This window comes from Oryctolagus cuniculus, chromosome 14 (assembly GCF_051225735.1).
Source record: "Oryctolagus cuniculus isolate XC-2025 breed Fujian yellow rabbit chromosome 14, ASM5122573v1, whole genome shotgun sequence".
Lineage (NCBI taxonomy): Eukaryota > Metazoa > Chordata > Mammalia > Lagomorpha > Leporidae > Oryctolagus > Oryctolagus cuniculus.
In genome coordinates this window covers 38,951,409-38,974,739 of record NC_142880.1, presented here as the reverse complement: position 1 = coordinate 38,974,739, position 23,331 = coordinate 38,951,409, and the positions used below count along the sequence as shown (strand labels likewise).

General features: G+C 45.7%; 1 protein-coding gene across 1 annotated transcript in view; it reads left to right on the top strand.

Annotated features, from left to right (window-relative positions):
• MAP1B (microtubule associated protein 1B) overlaps positions 1-23,331 on the top strand; it is a 96,536-nt gene that overhangs the window by 5,246 nt on the left and 67,959 nt on the right. Inside the window, exon 2 of the mRNA XM_051833246.3 lies at positions 2,747-2,848. Coding sequence (XP_051689206.3) covers positions 2,747-2,848 — 102 coding nt within the window. The remainder of the gene's footprint in view (positions 1-2,746; positions 2,849-23,331) is intronic.

Genomic DNA, 23,331 nt, shown 5'->3' with positions numbered 1-23,331 from the left:
AAGAGCCAGCAGCTCCATTGTAACCTTTATTTTATAAGTGGTGGTAGCAATTGTGCATTGTTAAAAAAATAATTTGGCTGGGAAGTGCTCACTTGAAAAGAGAATCCTAAATCCTTTCATGTTATTGGGTGTATGGAAATGAGAAATAATTTTACCAGATGTTTGCTAGTGTAATTTAAAAATTACTAAGTGGATTTCTTTTCATTTAATACTTTCTCCATTGCTAAATCATAAATAAATATCTATATCTATATATAAAATTTAATTGCTTGTGTCACGACAGATGAAGTGGAGCCAAAGGAAAAATGGCAACCAGCGACACAAGAGCAAGTCCACGTTCAACCCCTGATGAAGTCATTCAAATAAATGTTGCAATTTAGACATTGCTGAGAACAAAGACAAAAAAATTGTATGAATTTAATTTAAATACATGTGTCTCATTATTAACTTACTGACCTAGCTTGACAAGCCAGAAGACAAAGTGGAGCTCTGATCTGCGCACAGAATTCAGTCAACAATACCAATTAAGCAGCTCAGACAGGAACTCAATGATTTTTCACACCAGGCTCATATAGAGTGTGGATGTTGAAGTAAAATATTCTAATGAATTCAGACCTCTCAACCTGTCAAGCTCTCCGTGAAACAAAAAGAACCCATTTATCATTTCTGCACTAAAAAGATCCACAAAATCTCAACATGCCTTTCTTGTTAAAATTTAAATACTCCATTAGCACAAATGCAAACTGAGGCCATTAATGTTTCCAGGGAGACCCATAAAATGCTCCCTGATAATTTAGCCTCTCTTTAGGAATCTTAGCTTTGTCACACCTGAATTCTTCCCATTGTTCATATGAGCAACTTCTGTGTCTGTTTCATGGACATACATCTATTTGAAAATATTCCTGATGACCAGAAAGGTCTTTGGTATATAATCTGAAGACATTTTGGATGTGCGGTGAAAGAATCTCCAAAACCTTTTTCTAACTTAAATGTAAGAATCTACCTTGATTCTTTACAAGTTAAGAAGACGACATATGACATACAGAGGTGTAAACACAGATAGGCATTAAGGATCAGGAGGTGTGTTTAAATAACACGTTGCCATTTGTATTCCCAAATCTTCATGCACGATGAATGACCAACCAAGTGATGAAATGAATGGGTGCTTGTTTGGGGATTGTTCACCTGCTGTGGTATATAGAGACCCAAGCTCCTGCCCTTAGGAGGCATGAAATGTACGTTTGCTGCCCTACAGATTGGCTCTGGGCAGAGGTTTGTTCTGTACAAGGGTACAGCCATAGACGAACATATTTTCTATTTGGAAAAATATAATTTTGAAGTAAATATATAATCTTAATATATCATTTTACCTAACAGAATATAATTATATATAGTATTTATACATAATTTATATAATATATACAATCTAACTTTTATATAACTATTATATTTATATATGCTTTTTATATAAATACACACACACACACTCTAGAGTGCTGGGGCTCCCTGGGCTCCCTGGCTTGCTCCGGTGCTCTCTGTGTTTCCCCTGAGAGGGCAGGAGAGCAGGTGGAGGAGGAGGAAGAGGAGCCTGGGAAGTCGGGAGCACAGGAACCCCCATCATTTGCTTTTTGACCTCGTGTACCTCTTACCCTGATGCTCCCTTGCATCTAGTGAAAGGAGGCCTGATCTGTGGGGTCACTGGTGCATGGCCCCCAAGTCCATGGAACTTCTGTAAAACAGAACGCTGCCCACATCTCTTCACCTCTGGACGAGAAAATTCAATACATGTAACAGTTGTGAACCAAGGGGCTGCCTGCCAGCTTAGTCAGGTGAGAGAGCTACCCGGGAAGGGCTTACGGCTCAAGTCTTGAAGACTGATCCAGCCTGCTTATCAAAGATCCCACAGACACTGGATTGATACCCAGGGATTGAGAAACCAAGGTCAAAAATGGGATAGGTCGTGTGGCTCTTTGGCTTAGTGGGTGCTACCCAAGCCCCACACTGGAATATCTGGATTCAGTCCCCACCTCTGGCTCCTGTCTCTAGCTTCCTGCTAGTGCAAAACCTCGGTGGCAGGAGTTGCCTCAAGTAATTAATTAGGTTCTTGCTGCCATGTGGGAAACCTGGATTGAGTTCCTGGCTCCTGGCTTTGGCCTGGCCCAGCCCTGGCTGTCGGGGGCACTTGGAGAGAGAAGCAGGAAGCTCTCTCTCCTCTCTTTCTCTGCCTATTAAATAAATGAACCTTGGTAACCGATGGAATGGGTAAAGAAATCATGCATGCACACAAGGGCGCGATTTGAAACCCGGAGGCCTGGGTTGGAAGGGCAGCCCCGCGGTGTGCCTTCTCCTGCACTCTGCGTTTTCTTTGCACCAACAGGTCATGAGAAGGCTAGAGAAAAGCCTGGTGGCCTTCTAGCCACCACATAACTTCGCTGCCCTTTCTGGTCCTTCCCTGCAGGAAAGCCTGTTGTGTTCCTAATAACTGTTTACTGTTGCTCTTCCAGAAAAGCTGCACTTACATTTTATGAGGGCAGGAGGTCACTCCACATTGTGGGTTATCCCTCCCTTGTGGCCTGGTGGAGAGACCTCCCCGGCCCTCCCATCTTGTGGGCACCCACTGCTTGTCACCAAGCTCTTCAAAACAGTCGTTTGCACGTCCTCTCTTAGAGCCGGAGAAATGCCACAGTGCCGTGTTCCAGACCGCTCTGAAATGACTAACTGGACTCCTGTCAACTGTCTCCCTTAGGAATCCGATCATGGGACACAAACCTGATTGAATGCAACCTGGACCAAGAACTCAAACTTTTCGTATCTCGACACTCTGCGAGATTCTCTCCTGAAGTCCCAGGTGAGGCTGCTCTTCTGTGTTAGCCGAGAACTTGAAATGACGAGAGCCAGGCTGTCAGCTAGAAAGCTGTGCCTGGTGCATCAGAAAGACGTCTTCCTATTGCTAAAGGGTTTTTTGTACTTGTTATTATCAGGTTAGCCAGCAGCCACCATGTGAGTTATCTATTTTGTGGATTCTTAATGAGAAGTTTCTAAGTTCTAGAGTCAGGTCTCTCTGTTTCTCTGTTTCTCTCTCTCTCTTTTTCTTCTATCTTACTGTACTCTGAGTACAAAGAATTGCAGACTGTTTGAATATTATTTTTACTCAAATGAATACAAGTCAAATATCACCATAATCCCACAACTCTCTTCCCTCAAAAGGAAGCATCAAGTGCATTTCAAAAGGAATTATTCATCATTCATTCTTACCCACCCTTGTGTTACCACAACATTTTTACACTGTGAGGAAGAGTCTCATATTCCAAACTGCTGTTAAAATAGCCCTTTGGGGTGGATGTTGGGGTGCAGTGCATTAAGCTGTAGCTTGGGACACCTGCATCCCATGTTTGGAGTGCCTGGGATCAAGTCCCACCTCTGCCTCTGCTTCTGATTCAGCTCCCCGCTAATGCTCCTGGGAGACACCACATGCAGGCTCAAGAACTTGAGTCCTTGCTGCCCATGTAGGAGACTCAGATAGGCTCCCTGGCTTCAGCTCCTGGCTTCCAATTCTGGCTGTTGTTGGCATCTGGGGACTGAACCAGTGGATGGAAGACTCTTTCTCTCTTTCTCTTTCTCTCTTGCTCTCGCTCTCTCTACCTTTCAAAAAAATAATAAATAAGCATTAATAAATAGCCTTTCTTCCAGCGATGAAAAAGAATACTACAGCATAATTAAAGGTAAGGCGATAAACATTTATCATACGTGAAGGCACTCCTGCTAATTAGCCGCCTCGCTGGGGCTGTGCTCTGGCCCGAGTCTCTGGTACTGGGGATGTGTTCATGCTGACCCATCTGTCTTCCCTCTGTGAGCAGTGACCCCTATCTTCTCCCAGTGGGTCACATTTGAAGACTGTGAGCTGTAGTTTCTGGCCCATAAAGACTCCAGACCTGAGATGCATTTCTGAAAAGCTTTGCCTTTGATCATCAGAGATACTGTATTGCATTGGATGTCCTATCGCTTGGATTTTATGTAAAATGTGGTAAACTCTTTCCTGAGTACATGCTCTTGTGACGTGGTTGCTAATCTTATTGGCATTGATAGGCCATCGGGAGTGGGGTGCAGCCTTTCCCGACTGATTAGATCACATTCCATTAGCCTTATATATGCTGAGATTTGAAACCGCTGTTATAGAATGTCCTCTTCTCTATGAATCACCCTTGGCCGGCAGTAATATGCCCCTGGGACTGCCTTGGTTCTTCCTTTTGAATTTGACATTAGAATAAAATTCCATACATTTCAGTTATCCATGCGAATTGTGACTGTTAAGCAAGGCATTGAATAAATGTGCTAAGAAAACATTAGCAAGAAATGGTGCATTAAAAGTTAAACTTGCTACAAAGCCATGTGAAAAATCAGCTGTTAGTAACTTGGCATTGAGAAGAAAACCAAAAAAGAAATAATGACCCAGGGACTAACAGACAACACACAGTCGACAAAGGAAAGGTACAGTGGGAGGCTCTCTCATTTCTACTGTGTTCTTCTGTCATGTAAGATCTCACAAAATATAAAGGAAGTGTCCTTTCCAAAAGCTACGCTTATTTCAACATGGACAAGCCAAGCCTTTATTCTTTCTCTGTAGGTTGTTCTGACTTTCTTCTGACTTTTTGTCATGACTGTTTTCACTTTTGTAAGCAAAGCATGTGGTTCAAATTGTGTTTATTCATATTTGGGTTGGCTTTATAGAATGACAAGTGTGGATTGCAAAATGATAGGTTGCAAAGAGTTGCTGAAGAATTAACCATCTTGGGACCAAAAGTCCTAGTATTACTCTTGGGGGCTAGGAAGATCAAATCTCCCTAAACTGCCACCTTAGGCTACTGTGCCCCATTTTTCTCTCTTTCCCCCCTGTCTCACCTACAGCAAGGTATGGTTACCTGCTTAGTTGTATCACTGCTGCTAGATGCAGTGTTTGGAGGTTGGCCACTGGACATCTTTACTTTTTTTATTTTTTGCCAACTCCAGAAAGAAATTGTGTTATGACTTTTCCCTAACAAGCCTCTCTGGAAACTCAGCTTCTAGGATAGAGTCACTGTAGTGTGCCCCTGTGAGGGGGACCATGCAAGTTTCTGACCAGGGCTGTAATGCAGACGGCGTATCCCTAGTTCATAGCGTTTGGGACTAGAGGTATTTCAGATGATGGAGATTTTCAGTTTGGAAACATTTGCAGAGACTTTACCCGTTGAGCATCCCTAATCAGATCTGAAAATACAAAATGCTCCCAAATCCTCTGTTTCAGCCTGTAGGTGACAGAAGCATATGTCAGCTTCTCTCTCAGGTAAGTGCATTTTAGGGAGAAGAGATGCTGCAGGTCAAGTACACAAAAATTGAGTGCATGAAAGGTCACAGGATAATTTCTAGATTGGGCCCAAGATTTTAGTCTTTTCTGAACAAGCTGGAAACAATTGAAGTCTTTGTCAGTCTGGTGGTCTCTTACCCACTTGAAATTCTGTGACAGCAAATTCATGTACCCCAGTTTTCCTTAAAATGGAAATAGCTGCATTTGGAGTTTCCAGAATCTGTTAATATGGACTCAAGGAACAAGGTGAAGAATGGATGCCATAAAAAGTAAACCCATTTGCTCCAGTAGTTCAAAAACACTTAAATAACACCTACAGCGTGCCAGGTGCTGTGGGGCCTGAGGTGGGCGAGAATTTACTGAGGAATAAAGCAAATGCTCTCACGCCCTTGATTGTACACTTATATTCGTGCAGCAAGAGGAGACATTTAACAGGCACACACAGACTAACCTGAAAGCCAGTCCTCTGCATGAAATCCAGGCTTCGCCTGGTATTTAGTTGTAGTTGTGTTGAGGATTCTTTGTAGGCCAGCGGAGTTAGCCTTCCCTGAAACAAGTAGATTAGGGCTCAGGTTTCTCTTCTGTGTTTTCCCTTCAAGCTGATGGTTAGACTTTTGTTGTTTGGAAGAATTAGCACTTACAAAACACTGAGGACAGCCTCGGATTGCAGTTAACAGCTCATGCAAATGGCACAGCTAAATTGGAGATTGAGCTTGGTTATTTCTGTGGGCTAGCAAGCCCCACTCAAGGCATTGTGAACGGGTTAGTCATGAGCGAACATCCTTTGAGCTGTGAGTGCTTTAGCTGCCCAGGGTGGAAATGGGGAGGTGCTGCCCCCTGGAAGGTGCGCACTGGGATCCTTATTGCATCCTGCTGTAATTCTTGGATTGGTCAGTCACGTATACCCACCCTGCTGTCCCTGATCTGCTGAAGCATCGGCTTCCTGGCGCCCAACTCTGCAAGCACCTGCCGTGTGCCCTGGCAGCTGTCTGCTGATACGCCGTGATGGACAGCTGTCCCCGGCCACATCGCAGTGGGCTCAAGTGAGAATGGCTTTCTTGAAAGAAAAGGTGAGGCGCTTTTCCTGAACATGCTCCAGTCTGACATTCCAGTGGAAGTTCAAAGTTGAGTCTTTTCAAAGGGGAGCAACCATTTTGTATTGCCTTATCTTTATGAATTCAAGTGCAGTCATACGATTCTTATTGATATGTGCTTCCTATACTCTAATCATGTTGGACAAAAATCATTTTTTATGTCTCATCACAAGATTGACTTAGCATGGCGTGTGAAGCTTTACCATGTTACTAGAATTTGTTTCCTCTTCCAATCCTGTTGCTTCTTTCCCAAATGAAACTTTAGACCTCTCTCCATACAATAATAGCTCTGTGGGGTTCAACCTAAATGGAGCTGGACTCCATTTCCAAACAACAAACAAGCAAGTTCAAGACCATCACCAGGACAGAGGACGTCCAACTGAAAATCAGTTGCAATTTTCTTTTTTCCCATCATTTTGCCACTTTTGTCTGTTAAAATAATTTAAAAATTTTAATAGCCCCGTGAGTTACCAGCAACAGTAAGGATTAACAGTGCAGATTTTGGAGCCAGGATCTTCACGTTTGACCTAGCTCTGCCTTGTGTGTGCTGTATGACTGTCAGCAAGTCACTCTGTTCTTCTGTGTCTGAGTTTCGTTGTTTGTAGAGGGGATGGTCATTTATCTTTTGTAGAGTTTTCATGAAGATCAAATGAATTCATGTGTGTCATGATCTCCAGACAGCCTCACCACAAGGCAGGCAAAGGCAAACTGGTATTCACGGTGTCCCCTTGTTGATGATGTATTTGACCTGCACAGTTGGGGATTATTATTGTCAATGGGAAATACTGGGTTTAGATATTTGGCTGGCTGGCTTTTAGTCATTGGTTTTCATTTGTATTCAAGTTTCTCCGAGGACAGTTGCCTTCAGCGTAGTCGGAAGGCACATGGCTGCTGCTTTATGTGTAGGGGGCAGCAGCACTCTGTGACTGAGCTTAGGAAGACAATGGCTTAAGGCGCTGATGGAGCAGAGTACAGTCCCCAAGCTGTGCGTGCAGGGATACCAAGGTGCAGAGAGAGCCCGGCGCTGCTGCCTCCCCGCCGTCACCAACCCTGGGCAGCTGCTGCCACCTGCTTCTACCACTCCATTTTCTCCTCTCTCCAATCAACAAGTGACTGTAGACAGGCAGTTTTTAGACACTGAGATCCCTGTGCTTTATTTCCTTAGCTGAATAAGTAGTAGGTTTTGGCATATTTACATTTTGTCACTAGTTTTGTAATCCAGGATCACAGTCACAAAAACGCTCACGCCATGTGATTGAGTCTGTAACGTGTTGATGGGTGGTTTTGTTGAAGAAGCCACGCCTTCACAGAGGATAAACAAACCACAGCTGAGCATCTTTAGATTTGTCCTGGGTGACTGCTAAAAATATCGTGCCTGGAAATGGGTTTCTGATGGTGAATTAAAATGCGCCTTTGGATTTCAGTCAGGCGAATCCACTCCTCTCTGACATTAACAAGGCACGATTTTACAGCTAATATTTGCAAATAGAATGATAAGAAAAGGCCAAAGTGCTCTTAGAAAAGGGTCAAAGACTATTTTTAGTGCTCCCTCGCTCTGTCTAGACTTGTGTGTTTAGTCTGTCGTTGTGTAGAATTATAGCTTAATTGTATGTGCCTAGAATACAACAGTGGCTCTATGACAGGGAGTAATGAATGTGTTTTCAGTTCTGCGCCCAGTGTTCAAATAATAAGGCACACAAATACATGTTCCAGAAGCTTCCAAGAGCTGAGTTAACCCTCAGGGGTCCCGCGACTTCAGAGGCAAGGCAGACATTTTAATCCCACGTTTTCTCTGTTGTATGTCCATGTGCCCAGGGCTAGCACCTGTCCCTGTGCTCACATGGCTGGACGTATCTTTTGTCATGGCAGTCTCCTAGTAGGTGAGGAGAGGAACCTGGTATTTGAAGAAAACAACACATCGTCTTGTTTTGTTGGAGTAACAAGACCTGTGTTGAACATCCATTGAGGCCAATGCTGCCCACGTGGGCAGGAACCCTCCATTTTAAAGCAAATGTCTGGCCTCTTTCCCTCTTGCCCACTGTCCTGAGACCTCTAGGCTCCTTTGTAGGGGGCAGGGTGATCTGCAGCCCCTCACTCTGCCTGGTTGCTCCACCCCGCCTCCCTTTGAAAGAGTGAAGGGGCTAGACCTTCGATAGAGGAGGAGGAGGAGGTGTAGAATTTTATAGTGCTTGCAGGACACGGCATCATTCCCGCAAGGCTTGCGTCTTGTACACCTTTGAAATCTGACGATCCTCACACTGATTTTTTTCCAGAAGGTGCAGGTGTGGCCGACAGAAAGGGATAAGATGGCGTTTCATGGCCGTGTTCAGGCACCTGCATTCCACAGGGAAGTTAATGACAGCCCATTCAGACCACCCTGGAAATAACTATTCAGCTCTCCCTGTTTTAGAGGAGAAAGGATGTTTCCATCCGTCGGCCCTAATGGCTCTCAAGCGGTTCCTAATGGCCACCGTGGAACCACTCGACATGGACAGGCACAGGCAGGAAGGCAGCAGAAAATTGGCTGCCCGGGCCCAGGAGCCATTTTAGGGCGTGTCAATAACCCCTCCATTAAACCCAACTAAGTGCGTTCCGGAACAGCTGCTAAGGTTGCTAACCAAGGACGGCACCTCACGCTGAGCATCCATGCTTTTGTCTTCATTTGCAGAGACCAGCGCAAGCCCGGGGCTTTTGTTGCTGGATTCTTTTAAAATTAAATTTTATTTTTAAAGCAGCCGACCACAGCGGACTGTCCAACCGCAGAGTCCCTTGCCTTTTCACTGCCCGCCCTTGAGGTCTCTCTCGGGGACATTTTGTCCGGCATCTGTGGTCGCCTGCTAGAAATAGTGTTGGTGGATGAGGAATAAAGCGTCAGCTGGGAGAGTAACACACGACAAGGACATCATACTTCTGGGCGCTTATTAATAAGTAAGGTATCCTAAAGGGATACACGGAGGAAAAAGATAGCCCCACTGTTTATAACTGTGTTGGGAAAGTGAAGTCGTTCATAGCTTTACAAAATACAGTGCTGTTTAACAAAGAAAGAGTGTGTACCTCATTTACAAAGTGTGTGTGTGTGAGAGAAAGAGAGACTCAGCTTCCTGAAGACATGGGGTGAGGCTGGAGATCAGACCAGCATCTCAAGTCACATTTTGATTGTTTAGTTACAATGGCAAAGGTTCCCCAGGTCCCAGCACCCCGCCCCCAGCTGCTACCCAGGCAACGACCAAGTATCCCCAAACAGCATCCTCAAGGGTTTATCCCTTTGTTTGCTTGACTGCGGGTTTTTCGGTCTTAATTTGCGTTGCCTGCGAAGTCATATTTCCTTGGTCTTAGAGACTTGTGAGCAAGTAAGAAGTGCCCCCAGGGAAGTGCACTTAAACAGGGACCAGGAGAAATGAACATAGATACAAAGGTAATGTTAGCTTAATAAACTCTCCCACCCTCTGTGGTTGGGACTGCTGAATGCTTATAGGAAATGCCACCGGAGAGCCTGAAAAATAACAGTAAGCAAGGAAAATGGATGCTGAAAGCTGAGGGCGCACTGGCCCTCATTCCAGTGATGCAGATGGGAGCCGCCTCTGACCCTTGCCTCTGACCCTTGCCGCACGGTGTGTCAGAGTGGTAAGGATGCTTCACGAATGTCCCAGGCAGGGTTGAGGTTGTCGTCAGGAAAGCCCTCTGAACCTGCCCTGGGCTGTTAAACCGGCCCATTCTTTCTTTCCTGGTGACACGGGGCTCCGTGGAGCTGTGAGTGGACAAGCCACTGCCGGGCACTTTGGTGCCATGTGGGCGACTCACACGCAGAGGGAGCAGTGCACTTCCTCGCCCCTCGTGCCTGCTCGGCACACCTGCTGCTTTCCACTTTGTGAGCTGTCAGGCAGTGGAACCGTCCCATTCGGGGAAGTTAGTGGATCACCATAAAATTAAAGCGGGAGCAAATGCTGTCCCCAGGGCGAACCATCCTGTCTCCGTGCAACCGCCTTTGCCATTTTGAACACTCTGCCTCACCAGGCGGTTTGGCCAGGGAAACAGATGTGAAAACCACTCGATGGAATGCCGCCCTTTTTAAAATCGGACCTGCTGCCTATTTAGAGATGATGTGGCACCAGCTCTTTCATCTAGAATTCCAAACAGTTTCTTGGCCCCAATTCTAAGAGTTTTTGGCAGTGCAATTCAATAGGAAATGGTGTTTGGTGTGAAGTTCCGGAGGCCCCACAAGATGCTCCAGCTACTTTTGTGGTGTGTGTGTGTGTGCGTGTGTGTGTGTGAGAGAGAGAGGGAGAGAGGGAGAGGGGGAGAGAGAGGGAATACCGTACATTCTTCCAATCCATTGTCAAGGAGATAATCTGTTTGCATTCTTTGTGAAGGTCTATATCTTTCTAGAAGGTGCCCTACTATCAGGCAATCTGTCATTAAATATTTATGTTCTGCAGTAAGGCACAGTTCCAGGCCCTGGCTCTGCAGGCCATAAGAAAACACGTAAGTAAATCCTGGCCCAGGAGTTGTTTACAATTGAGTATGGAAATAAGGGAGCTAACAGAGCAAGCCGGTCTACACTAGGGGCCAAGTGAGAATTTTGCAAGGGGGTCCTTCCATAAATTCTGTTCAGGCACCTTTAAAATTTAGAAGCCTGGAAATATGCACTGAGATTGTATCATCTATACAAATGGGACTGTAAAAACAATAGCTCCTACTGCACCGGATTCTCTTCTTGTGAGAAGGGAATTTTGAATTAAAGTATCCCCCTGTTTGGAGCTACGCTTGAAGTCTTTTACTTTGCTGAAGAAAAGGTTGAACTGATGTTTGAAGGATTTAGCCTGCTCTCCTGTGAGAAGAAAGCTGCTGGCCTGCGTACAGAAGCGTCATCATTTCAAGAGTGTTTCCGAGTGCTGGAAACTTGTTGAGTGTTACACCCTGAAGACACCAGGGCGAGACTGTGCAAGCGAATGGTTTTATGGAAATAAATATGAAATCATTGGGTCACTGCCCAAGGCTGGGCTGGACACTTTGGAGAGTGCCCGATTCAGCTGTTCCCTGTGTCAGGAGAAGGCGAGGGCGGGGGTGGGTGGGTGGGTGCCAGTTGTGAGCTGCTTCCCGGGACCCCCTCCCATCCCTCCCAGGCCAGGAGCTCTGAGCCGTGCCTGAGATTCTTGGTGCCCACACCGCTCCCTGATAAGTTGCTGTCAGTCTTTCCTTTCCTGAACAATGAAAGGGTTAACTAGATCAGAGCATCTTGAAGGTTGTTCTGCCAGCCATTCGTTCTGCAAACCATTAACAGATAGTCAGTGGGAAAGAATGCCATGGTGAGATAAAGTTTGGGAACTGTGGCATACACAATCCTGTTATTAGAGGAGGCAGAGAGTATATGTACTTAAACTTGTTTGTGTCTTAGCATAAATTTCCTTAACCTATTGGGCTAGTCCCTTTTGCCACCCTCCATAGATCTAGATTTCTGTAGAACACAGTTTGGTGAAGGAAGGACTTACTGATTGCCTTGTACTTCGTGACTCTGTGAATCTCTGGCTAAATTATCTTATCACTGAAGTGTAGGCGGGAGCTCCATCTACTCCACGCAACTTAAAATAGCTTTTAATTCATAGCTTGAATCCAGTGAAAGAATTTAGTTTAGAAAGTTGGCCTCTCCTATCTACCAGGATTCTAAATTTCAGGGAAAAAAATTATCGTACTCAGGTTGATGGTTCTTTGGCTTCGGCTTTCCCATCTGTCTTTACCTTGTAGACAGTCGCAACAAGACAAAACATAGGTGTGTTTGCTCAGTGCCAAATGCCTGCACGGAAAGTATTTGGAAAGTCAAGTTCATGGGTGTTTTATCTACACGTACCAATTAGGAAGTAGCTTCATTTTTTCCACCATTAAGATGAGAGTTTCCCCGTTGATGTCGGGTGCTGCGTGGAGCTTCAGTTTAGCCACTCAGTCACGAATCTTTGGAAGGAGGCGCAAGGTTGGACTTCATGAACGCTGGGGATGCCCCGTGGGTAGAGTGAAAAGTCTCAGGCATATCATTTGTTATAGATGATTGAGAATGACCTGCATTTTCAAAAGTGTGATCAACTGTGCATATCTTGTCCTGTGAACTGTCAATTAGCACAGTGTAATTTAACAAGTCAGTTCATGCAAATATGAACACCCTTGGGAGGCAATGCTCAAATCAAATTATTACTGACAGTGTATAACTTGTGTGCAGGTGATCATTATCAGAGAGCCATGATTATCCAGAAGGAAAAGTGATTTTTATGGTAATGTTTATTACTATTGACTGTTGATATCTAATACTTTTAAGGTAACAATTTCCATTTGTCTGGCCCTTAATTTGATCATTTTCTTTCTTTCTTTCTTTTTATTATTTATTTGAAAGACTGAGTTATAGAGAGAGGTTGAGACAGAGAGAAAGAGGTCTTCCATCCACTGGTTCACTCCCCAAATGGCTGCAAAGGCTGGAGCTGAGCCAGTCAGAAGCCAGGAGCCAGGAACTTCTTTGGGTGCAGGGGCCCAAGGACCCAGGCCATCCTCTGCTGCTTTCCCAGGCACACTAGCAGGGAGCTGGATTGGAAGTGGAGCAGCTGGGACTCAAACCAGTGCCCATATGGGATGCCGGAGCTGTAGGTGGGGCATTAACCCGCTGCACCACAGCCCTGGCCCCAATTTAATCACTTTCTCTCTCTCACACACACACACACACACACATACACACAGCCCTAGGATTTGATATTTTGTGTTTACAGTGAACCTAAAAGAGTATTCTAAAACTAAAAAGAAATAATTTATATACTATAACAGCATTGATGATAATATTTCTATAGATGAGAAGTACATCTGTAGAAATAGTATCACCAGTGTTGTTATTGTGCATAAATTCTAGTTAGTAGAAAGTTGCTGATAATCCCTCCTGGAATTATTTATTATTATTCTTCAAAGCTTTAGAATCCAATCTTACAGACATTTCTTTCATAACAGAGAGCTCAGATTTGTCTAGAATTAATTTAGAATTCCTAAACCAATTCATACATTAGCCTAGGATACACTTAAGTTTTTTGTGCAAAATCTGAGCATATAAATGTTATTCTTTCTTCCTCCCAAATAGAGTGATATTTTTAAAGAGAGGTTTTTACAGGGAGGCACTGTACTCGTTAGGCAAAAAGCAGCAATTTATTGAAGCGCTGGTGGAGAGAGCTGCACTCATCGGAGACGGGGGCACACTGCTCTTCTGTTCGCTTGCAACCCAAACTCAGAACAGCCTCATTGAGTCTTGCCCGGATGACGTGGGAGAGAGGTCTTTTCCCTGTGCCTCGAGGTCCTTGTCATAGACCCTAGTGGTAACCGCACTGTGAACCTGAGCCGTGCTGACTGTGGGGAGTTCGCAGGACTGCAACTCTGGGGAGCAAAGCGTTGCTCTTGAGGTGGCCACAAGTGGTTGCCTCCATACCAGCGTGGTTGCATTTCCTCCATAGACAGCAGTGGCGATGTCTGGCTGTTCCAGGCCTTCTGAAAAAGAGGCTTTGGGTCTAGATATTACAGTAGAACTCAGGACTGCCATGTATGCAATGGCAAGTGTCGAGAAGGAGACCGTGGCAGTTTTCTGGGTAACTTGATACTGGAGTTGGGGAATGTGCACTATTTGCACTGTCTGCATTGTCCTGGAGAGCACACGGCCTGCTTCTAGAGCCCACCGTTTTCCCTTCCTGCCTCCTGCAGTGTGGCCCTTACCCAGGAAAACATAATGAGGTTGCACAGTGAGAAGTGAGATTGATTTTAAAGGCTTATCACCTGTGCTTTCAGATTGTCCAGAATATTTTTAGACAAGTTATATGGCCGAACTGCATAGCCATTTGCGTGCACACATGTGATTTGTGCGTGTGTGTGTATCTACTACTTTGCTTTTATACTATTTGAGAAACATTTTTCCCTTTAAAGAGACATTGCATGTCCGAGTGATTGGTTGATAAAAACCGTGACATTTCCTTTGGGTTTTCCTTCGTTGTGTTGTTCCCCCACTTCCTGGTGTCTATTTTCCTCCCCTTCCTCTGCTTTCTTCTACTCTCCAATCACAGTTTTCTGTCCTACAGATAATATCAACTTGAATCATTTTAAAATATCTAACACAAGATCAGCGTGTGCTTGTTAAAGAAACATTCCATTATGTATTCATTATATATATTTATTCTGTGCCTTATTTTTGTTTCATTTTATAGAGAGACTATTTGGAGCCTTTGAGATGACATCCCAGCATATAAATATAAATGAAATAATTTGCCAAATTAACTCACTCCAGGGAGCATTTAGAAATATGCTTCCATCATCAGATACAAGTGCTTATTGCCGGAACCCTTTATCCAGCAAATGGATTTTCCTATGCTTGGTACACAGACTCATCACAAATTGGAAACTAGTTACCAAGAAAAAAAAAAGTTCCAGTGTACAGTTTAAAAAGAAGAGGAGGAGCAACCAAATAAACAAAATACTTTGAATGTGAAAAGCAGAGACCAAAAGCATAAATTATGTAATCAGAGGGTAGAAGTTTTTTCATCATTCAGGATTCTAACTTTTCAGAATTTTTTTTTTCCCAATTGCAACTGAAACATAAGAAAAAAGGAATGCAATTATCTTTGAACCCTAGAAGTAAGCTGGCCTTCCTTGGGCTAATGCCCCTTGATAAAGAGCCTTAGAGTGGTGCCAGACCCACAGGCTTAGGAGCGGTGCGACAGTGAATGATGAGGTGTCTTGGGCTTGAGGAACTATAATTAGCTCTTAGTTTGGAAAAATAAGCTGCCTAAGAAATCTGACCATTTCCAATGATTACTTTATTGCAGATAATCTCTTTGTTCCCTTATACATTTGGGTGTGATAAAACGTTTAATGACAATCTATCAGTTACTTTCCTAGACCTGGCAACCTGCAGGCTCTCTCTTGAGACCCGGTGGACAGAGCCTTTAAGGCTGGGAATCGGAGCCAGAACAGCTGAGCTGTAATCCCAGTCCTCCTGCTAAGTAGATTTGTGCCATTATGGACACATTGCTTAGCACATATGCACTGGCTTGAGTTTTATTATCTCTCAGCTGCTTTTTATGTTTAATATTCTGTGTTGTAATATCAACTCATAGTGAGAAAAAGTCATTCAAATATTTTTTTAAAAAATGGTTTACATGTAAAGTCGATAAACATAATAATGTGCAAAGCCAAGATGCACTGTTTGTATGAAGTACTTTGGGATTCTTAGAACTGGAAACTTGGTTGTAGTGAATAAAAATATGTGCACGCAATCTGTTCAGTCCACAAATACAGCCTGCATTGCTGCCTGGAGTCTGGTCTGTCAGATAGTATTGAAGTTAATAACAACCGACTCTGTGCCGTCTCCTATGAAGTTCTCTGTCAAGATCGAGGTCAAGGTGGAAACATTCATCCTGCAGCCACACTGTGCCACCGTGAAGGGAGAGAAGATGCTGTATGTGAAAAAGGAGATTGACCTGGCAGGGGGGAGCGTGAGAGAACTTCAGACCTGAGATGTGTGAAAAATGCCTTTTATGTTTCCCTTTTACACATTAGCGTTTCAGCCTAGTTTGATAGGTTATAGGGTATATAGATTTATTTTTTTAAAGATTATTTATTTATTTATTTGACAGAGTTACAGACAGAGGGAGAGAGAGACAGAGAGAAAGGTCTTCCTTCCGTTGGTTCACCCCCCAAATGGCCGCTGCACCGCGCTGATCTGAAGCCAGGAGCCAGGTGCTTCCTCCTGGTCTCCCAGGCAGGTGCAGGGCCCAAGCACTTGGGCCATCCTCCACTGCCCTCCCGGGCCACAGCAGAGAGCTGGACTGGAAGAGAAGCAACCAGGACTAGAACCCAGAGCCCATATGGGGTGCCGGCACCGCAGGTGGAGGATTAGCCAAGTGAGCCACGGCGCCAGGCCCTATTTATTTATTTATTTTAAGATTTATTTATTTGAAAGGCGGAGTTACTGAAAGGCAGAGGCAGAAGCAGAGAAAGCTTCCATCCTCTGGTTTGTGCCCCAAATGGAGACAGAATGGCTAGAGCTGGGCTGATCTGAAGCCAAGAGCCAGCAGCTTCTTCCAGGTCTCCCACGCAGGGGCCCAAGGACTTGGGCCATCTTCTACTGCTTTCCCAGGCCATAGCAGAGAAATGGATTGGAGGAGGAGCTGCCTGGACTAGAACTGGCACCCATATGGGATGCTGGCACTGCAGGCAGCCGCTTTGCCTGCTACACCACAGGGCCAGTCCCTAGGGTATATGGATTTATCCTGAAGTTTGTAAGAGTCAATGTGAGGCTAAAATAGCACGTTTCTTAGGAAACAGGAGCAATGTAATAGGAGTTACTTTAAAATGTTTCTATGAAGATACTAACATTCTTGCAAGGATCCCACTAATCTGTGAGTCAAGATCAAAGCAAAAAGAGAACTATCTGAACACTTGTTGGATTATTAAACACACAGGACCGAAAATCCGCGCGTCTGTATTCATTTTGCCTGTTGTTATTAACTTCAGTCATACCTGACACAGTACCAGACTCCATGAGAAAAATTTGCTGGGCTACAAAAATCTCGATGGAAACTGAAAACGCAGCAACCAGCATTTCTGGCCACCAGAATCGGAGGTCTGGGGTTGTGACAGCAATACGGTCCCGGAGCCCCTGCAGCGCCATGTCTGCAGGGCTTGGCTATTCAGTGCCGCCTCCCAGCATCTTCCCCGTGGTGACGCTGGGGGTGCTTATCTGGTAGCTGTTGAGCCTCGATGGGGCAGTCAGCTCTCAGTGCTGTTTGCTTTGTTCTGGCCTGTAGCAGGTGGCCTTCTTGAATCACATCCTTGATCAGTCGCCGTTTGTCAGTTACCTTCTGTAGAAATGGCCACTTGTCTTCTCCCATGTTGATCACTACCTTTTGGCCCTGTTTGACGAAATACCTAAAATCTCAATCTTTTTGTATGAAAATGCTTTTCTGATAACTAAACTGAACAACTTGTGTTCTAAATGGAACCAGTGCCCTTAGTGGGCAAAAATAAAGCCTATTTCACCATGGCATCTACTAAAGAACAGATTTTCTTAGTTTATAGATGTAGTAGTTCCTTGGAAGTGTTAATAATTCAGTGGCAGGGTAACCCTTTCAGTAGCATTTGTGCCAATCTTGATTTACCTCTCGACTCTAACTGAAGCTAGAATAGGTTGTGAAGAAAAATCGCGATACAAGTGTTTTCTGTTAATTTTTTTCTGGAATGTTCTGAGCCCTCTCAGTCTGTAGGCTTTTTTCAAGTAGCAAAGTTCTTTTCCATAGATCTTTTCGTTGTTTCTCTTCCTGTGGTTCTGATTTCAGCCTCCAGAATGGTTTGAGCAGGTCTTGAAACAGAACTTGTCCTTGTCCTCCATCCTCTCTCTCACCGTCTCCTCTTTCATCTCCTGTGCGTGTCCCTCACACCCATTTCACATCTGGCCTGCACGCCACTGATTCCGTGAGTCCAGACACTGCTCGTACTGCCCCTGGTGCAGATTTAAACTGTGCATTGCATCCTATCTCTCTGGCTCCCTTTGTCCATCCACCTGTGGCTTCTTTTTAAATCTCTGCCTCTAAGTCGGCCTACAGCATGTATATGGTCTCCATCATTTCCTACAGACCATGTTTGCCACGTTTGTAGACAGCAACTATCTTTTTCTAAAATTTTATTTTTTCCTCTTTAGGAACTATTTTTAGAAATGTGCTTTCCAAGCAAATCTTAAGACATGCTCATTTTTTTTTTCCTTAAGCTGCAGAATTTTTTCAAAAGTTTCATTTTGAACTCTGTCGGCTTTGTCTTTGCAGCGAAATCTGCCTATGCTTAGCAGTTGCCAGCAGACAGGGCTGTAGCAGGTCCTCAGCTGGTCTCGCTGCCCACCTGACTGTGGGCCACTTCAGGAAGTAAGATTTAGGCATGTCCGCCACGCTGTGTCCACCACGGTTCTGCAGGTTCTGGGGCGAGAAGCCAGCTGAGAAGGAGGTGCCTGTCTTCACTACCAGAGCCCATGCCTCTGGTGGGGCGTTAGATGGAGCCTGCAGTTCTTCGCACGGTTGTGACGCAGATACGAAAGGCCACGTGGCAGCAGGCCCTCCTCTCCAGGGGGGCCATGGGAAGAAGGCAGCAGGTGCCTTGCTCCGAGCCTGTGTTTCCTGTCACACCCCTTGGAGTTAGGGATAGATATTTGAAGAAGGCGTGACAACCGTTTCAACCTTCTTGGACTGCAGGGGGATGGTTAAGGGTGGGGTTCAGGAGGGACAATGGCCAAGTTCAAATCTGAGCTCTGCCTCATGGGTAGGTGCCCTGTGCCTCATGTTGTTCAGCAGTAAGCCTCCCTTCTCAGGGTTTATGATGCACCCATGGCTGTAGGGCGAGTGAAGTGTGGAAACGGTGGCTGGAGTGTGTTACGTGCCCTGTGAATGTTTCCTATGGTTAATGTGACTGCTGCTTTTCTGATGCGGAACATGCATTTGAGGATCTGCGCCGTGGCGTGCCGCCTAGCAACAATGCATAGCACATGGGAGCGTGGTCCTTAGACTCCAACATCTGGTGACACCATGCAGCCTGGCTCGTGCAAGTGCACGCTGTGACATCCATGCAGTGACAAAACCGCCTCATGACGCGGTGCTCGGAACCAACTCATTGTCATGCAATGTGTGGCCGTGCAGTATTTCGATTCCTCTTGGCACAGCTCCTTTTCCGCCCTGAACCTCCTCCCTACCCCCCGCCCTGCACCTGTCAACATATGGTTATCTCTAATTTAAATCACCATGGTCCATTGTTCTGGTTCTGTGAATTTTCTTGACTTTTTCAATGATCCACAAGCTTATGTAAGGCTCTGTTGCTGTGTTAACCCATCAGCCTTCTGAACTCCATCTGACTGAAAATTACCATTACATGATGTAATCACTTGTGAAAAATCGGTGATGCTCCCAGAAGGTATTTTGATTTAATACATTTCAGAATCATATAGTTTTAAGAAAGAATTATACATGTCACTTATTTTTTGTTAAGATTTATTTATTTGTTTGAAAGGCAGAGTTAGAGCCTGAGGCAGAGAGAGAGGTCTTCCATCAGCTGGTTCACTCCCCAAATATCCACAATGGCTGGAACTGGGCCGATCTGAAACCAGGAGCCAGGAGCTTCTTCTGGGTCTCCCACGTGCGTGCAAGGGCCCAAGCCATTGGGCCATTCTCCACTGCTTTCCCAGGTCATAACAGAGAACTGAATTGGAAGTGCAGCAGCTGGGTCTTGAACCTGCACCCATATGGGATGCTGGCACTGCAGGTGGTGGCTTTACCTGCTACACCACAGTGTCGGCCCCTACATCACTTATTTTTAAAAGTTATCTGGTGGCCAATGCCGCGGCTCAATAGGCTAATCCTCCACCTGCGGCGCCAGCACACTGGGTTCTAGTCCCGGTCTGGGCGCCGGATTCTGTCCCGGTTGCCCCTTTTCCAGGCTAGCTCTCTGCTGTGGCCAGGGAGTGCAGTGGAGGATGGCCCAAGTACTTGGGCCCTGCACCCCATGGGAGACCAGGAGAAGCACCTGGTTCCCAGCTTCGGATCAGCGCGGTGCGCTGGCTGCAGTGCGCCGGCCGCTGGGGCCATTGGAGGGTGAACCAACAGCAAAGGAAGACCTTTCTCTCTGTCTCTCTCTCTCACTGTCCACTCTACCTGTCAAAAAAAAAAAAAAAAAAACTTATCTGGTGAGGTTGTTTGGTTCAGTGATAAAGAATTCTAAGATTATTCTAACTAATGTGTAGGTATTTTGTAATATAAACCAGTAGTTTAGCAAATATGTCATCTTTTTTGTTTCTGTTTGGAGGGGAACAAGGGGTCCCCAGCTGGGTTTTTTCTAAGTTTTTGTCTTGATGCAGGAGAAGAATTCAGGAAGAGACACAGAGGTGTGTGGGAAAGCAAGGTTTACATAAGGGGCTAGTACACACCAGCAACCTGAGTGCAGGCAGCCTCTCTCACTGAGGAGGGCGTGGCCTGTGCTGCCCCTATGGACATTTGCCGTGTTCTTTTATTGGCTAGGAGGTGGTGCTTTAATTGAATATACAAAGAGGGCGGAGTTTGAGTGGCGCTTCCGTACACCTGTTCATCCTGCTGTCCTGGGCGCAGTGGGTGTGAGGCTCAGGTGCATCCGGGGGAGTGGGTGTGCCCAGCCTGCAGCCATTTTAGTTTGGCACCAAGAAGGGTGGGGCTTTAGGTGGTGCAGGGCTGTGGCAGGGACATTGTGGAAGCCTACAACTCTTTGCTCCCTAACTCCTCCCTCCTCCCTGCCTACCCCATAGCAAGAGTAGTTTAAAAAAGAGAAGAAAAATCTTTATTAATGATGGATGCTTTTAACTGTCACTCAAGGAAATGCGTACAAGATGTTGGCAAAGCCAGAAGAGCTGATTCATGCTGATTCATCCTGATTCAAATCAGCCGAACCGCGTGCTGTTCCATCAGATCTCGGCAGTATTCAGTCTAAGGGCTTCGCTGTTCAGGTTTCTCTGTCGCATTCTCAGTTCTCTACTCGAAGTTCCCTGCAACTAAATATTTTCATCTCTCTTTGTCTAATCAGGGTCTTTCACATCTCAAAATGTATTTAAATCCCTTTCTTCTGTATGGTGTTGTAGAAAATCCCTTCCTGCAACCCCCAGCTTCCACCAAAAGCAGCGCCACAGCCATTGTTCTTGTCACTGCACGGAAGCCTGATGCACAGCAGCTCTCTCTGTTTTAACTTCAGTTGGTATGTGTTTGTGAGTCAGAATCATGCGTGTTGTCATTGGTGACACCAGGTTGGCTTGGTGGAATAAGAAAATGCAACTTTACTCACATGGTCACTTGAGGACATAAAGTTTGCATCATAAAATCCAGCCCGAAGCCTTGGCCAGTGGAGGTCTTAGATTTCGGCTCCTTCTAGAATCGTCACAGCAAGGCTCCGCCGCTGCATTAGGGGGCCATTGTGTTCCCAAGGAGCCCCCTCCCCCCAGAAGGGCTTGCTGGCAGCTCGCACGGCCACCTCCCTTCTCCTGCATAGCAAACCCTGTAATTATAGCCGACTGCATTTGTCCCCAGCGTCCGCCAGATGATGTCACTGCATGTCAAACAGGGGATTAGCATGAAGAGAGACGGTTCATTTCCATGAAGAAGAATTTGGTTTTGCTTCATTTTGTTCACAGGAACTATTGTCTAGCTTCCTGGGTGAGCAAGCCGAGGTTGCAAATGCGGATGCAGCCGTGGGCTGACCGCACGTGTGGAGACGTACTCTCTATCAGTGCAAGTGTCTGGGACACGAAGCACTCCTGGGAAGTCTCCTCCCTGCTCACATAAGCAGCCATCTGGCCCTGCAGCAAAAAATGTCCCTGCAAAGTGAAGGCAGGGAGCAGGCCGCGGGCGGTAGGAAGGGAATGCTGGCGCCCTCCGAGCTCTGACACGTCTCACTTTGTGCTCCTGGCATTGATCGAGAACGTCTTCGAGTCTCCTGTGTTGCATCTCAGTGAAAGCTCTTAGATCCTTTCCCATAGGAGAACATAAATCAGGGAGTGAGGTGGAAGCCTGCTATCACAGAGGCTTGGAGTCCAGAACACAATTTTTATCCATTATTTTCAGCTCCTCCAACACAAATAAACATAGGAGGAAAATCTGCTGTCAGAGTTGGAGGAAGGGCATTACGTCCTCCTCTTGGGCACTCTGACAAAAGCTCGGAGTCAGAAACTCTGAGTTCAAATACCAGCTCTAGTCTTTGTGAGCTCTATGACCTTAGGTCACTGCTGGTGGCTCTGAGCCTCAGCTTGCCTATCTGTACGATGGAGTTAATTTGCAGGAGGATGACCCTTATGAGGTGCTGCCTGGTACCTATCACCTGTTGGTTTCCACCCCCAAAAGTTATTTCCTTTCAGAAGATTTGCCTTATTGTCATAAAGGCGGTAGGCTCCGTGTGTCTTTTCTCCGTGTGTTTTTGCAGAAATAGGCGAGGGAACTGACTCTGGCCAGCCTCGAGTCCCTCCCTGTTGGGTAGAAGAAGGAGCTAGGAGATCAAGTGTCACCTGGACTAGAGAGCTTTAGCAAGAGGAATTGTTTTTAATTTTCCCAAAGCAATGGACCAAAAAAAAAAAAAAAAGTTCCTGTGGATTTTTCTTGCATGGCTCAGAAGCCCTTGCAGTGTTTCCCAGTTTTCTCTATATTTGGACAGCAGGATTTTCTTCACTTCTTCGGGCCAGGGTTGTCCTGGTGGAGAAGGATGATGAATCATCTTGCCAGTGATCGTTGGCCATCCAGATTGCCCTGGGACCTTTTTCTGTTGTCTTTCTTATTTTATCACGAGAGGCAGCTGGTGAGCTATGTCTTTTAACTCTTCAGACTCTTTGGGGTCCAATTTGTTGTCTAGAAGAATGATATTTTAGAAGTATGATTCGGAATCATGCTGGATTTTAGGGTGCAGCTTGGCCGGATTTGACCAAAGGTCTTCAGTTGGCAATTTGTCAAGGTACGTGGCCAGCCAGTCGGATGGACATCTGGGCGAGCCACGCTGAGTGTCCCAGAGAGGACTGGGTCATCTGAGTCACCTGTCTTGTCTCTGTTGTGTGGGAGAAGAAGGGAGGCAGCTGTCACGTGCTGGCACCGGCCCCGGCTATGACGTGCCAGCTACTGCACTGAAAGTCTCACGGTGTGTGTCCCCTCCTGAGCTCCTCCTGAATTTACGGAATATTGCCTTTGTTTCATCCACTCCCTCCCCGGGACTCAGTGGAGTTTTAAAGCACAATAGCACCGGTTAGCTGAGTGTTAATGTCACTCGCAGACAGGACACGGTCAAGAGGGGCGGTCAGGTGCCCTCCCTGGCGCCTCCGTTGCATCCCTCCACGCTCTCGGCATGGCAGTATGG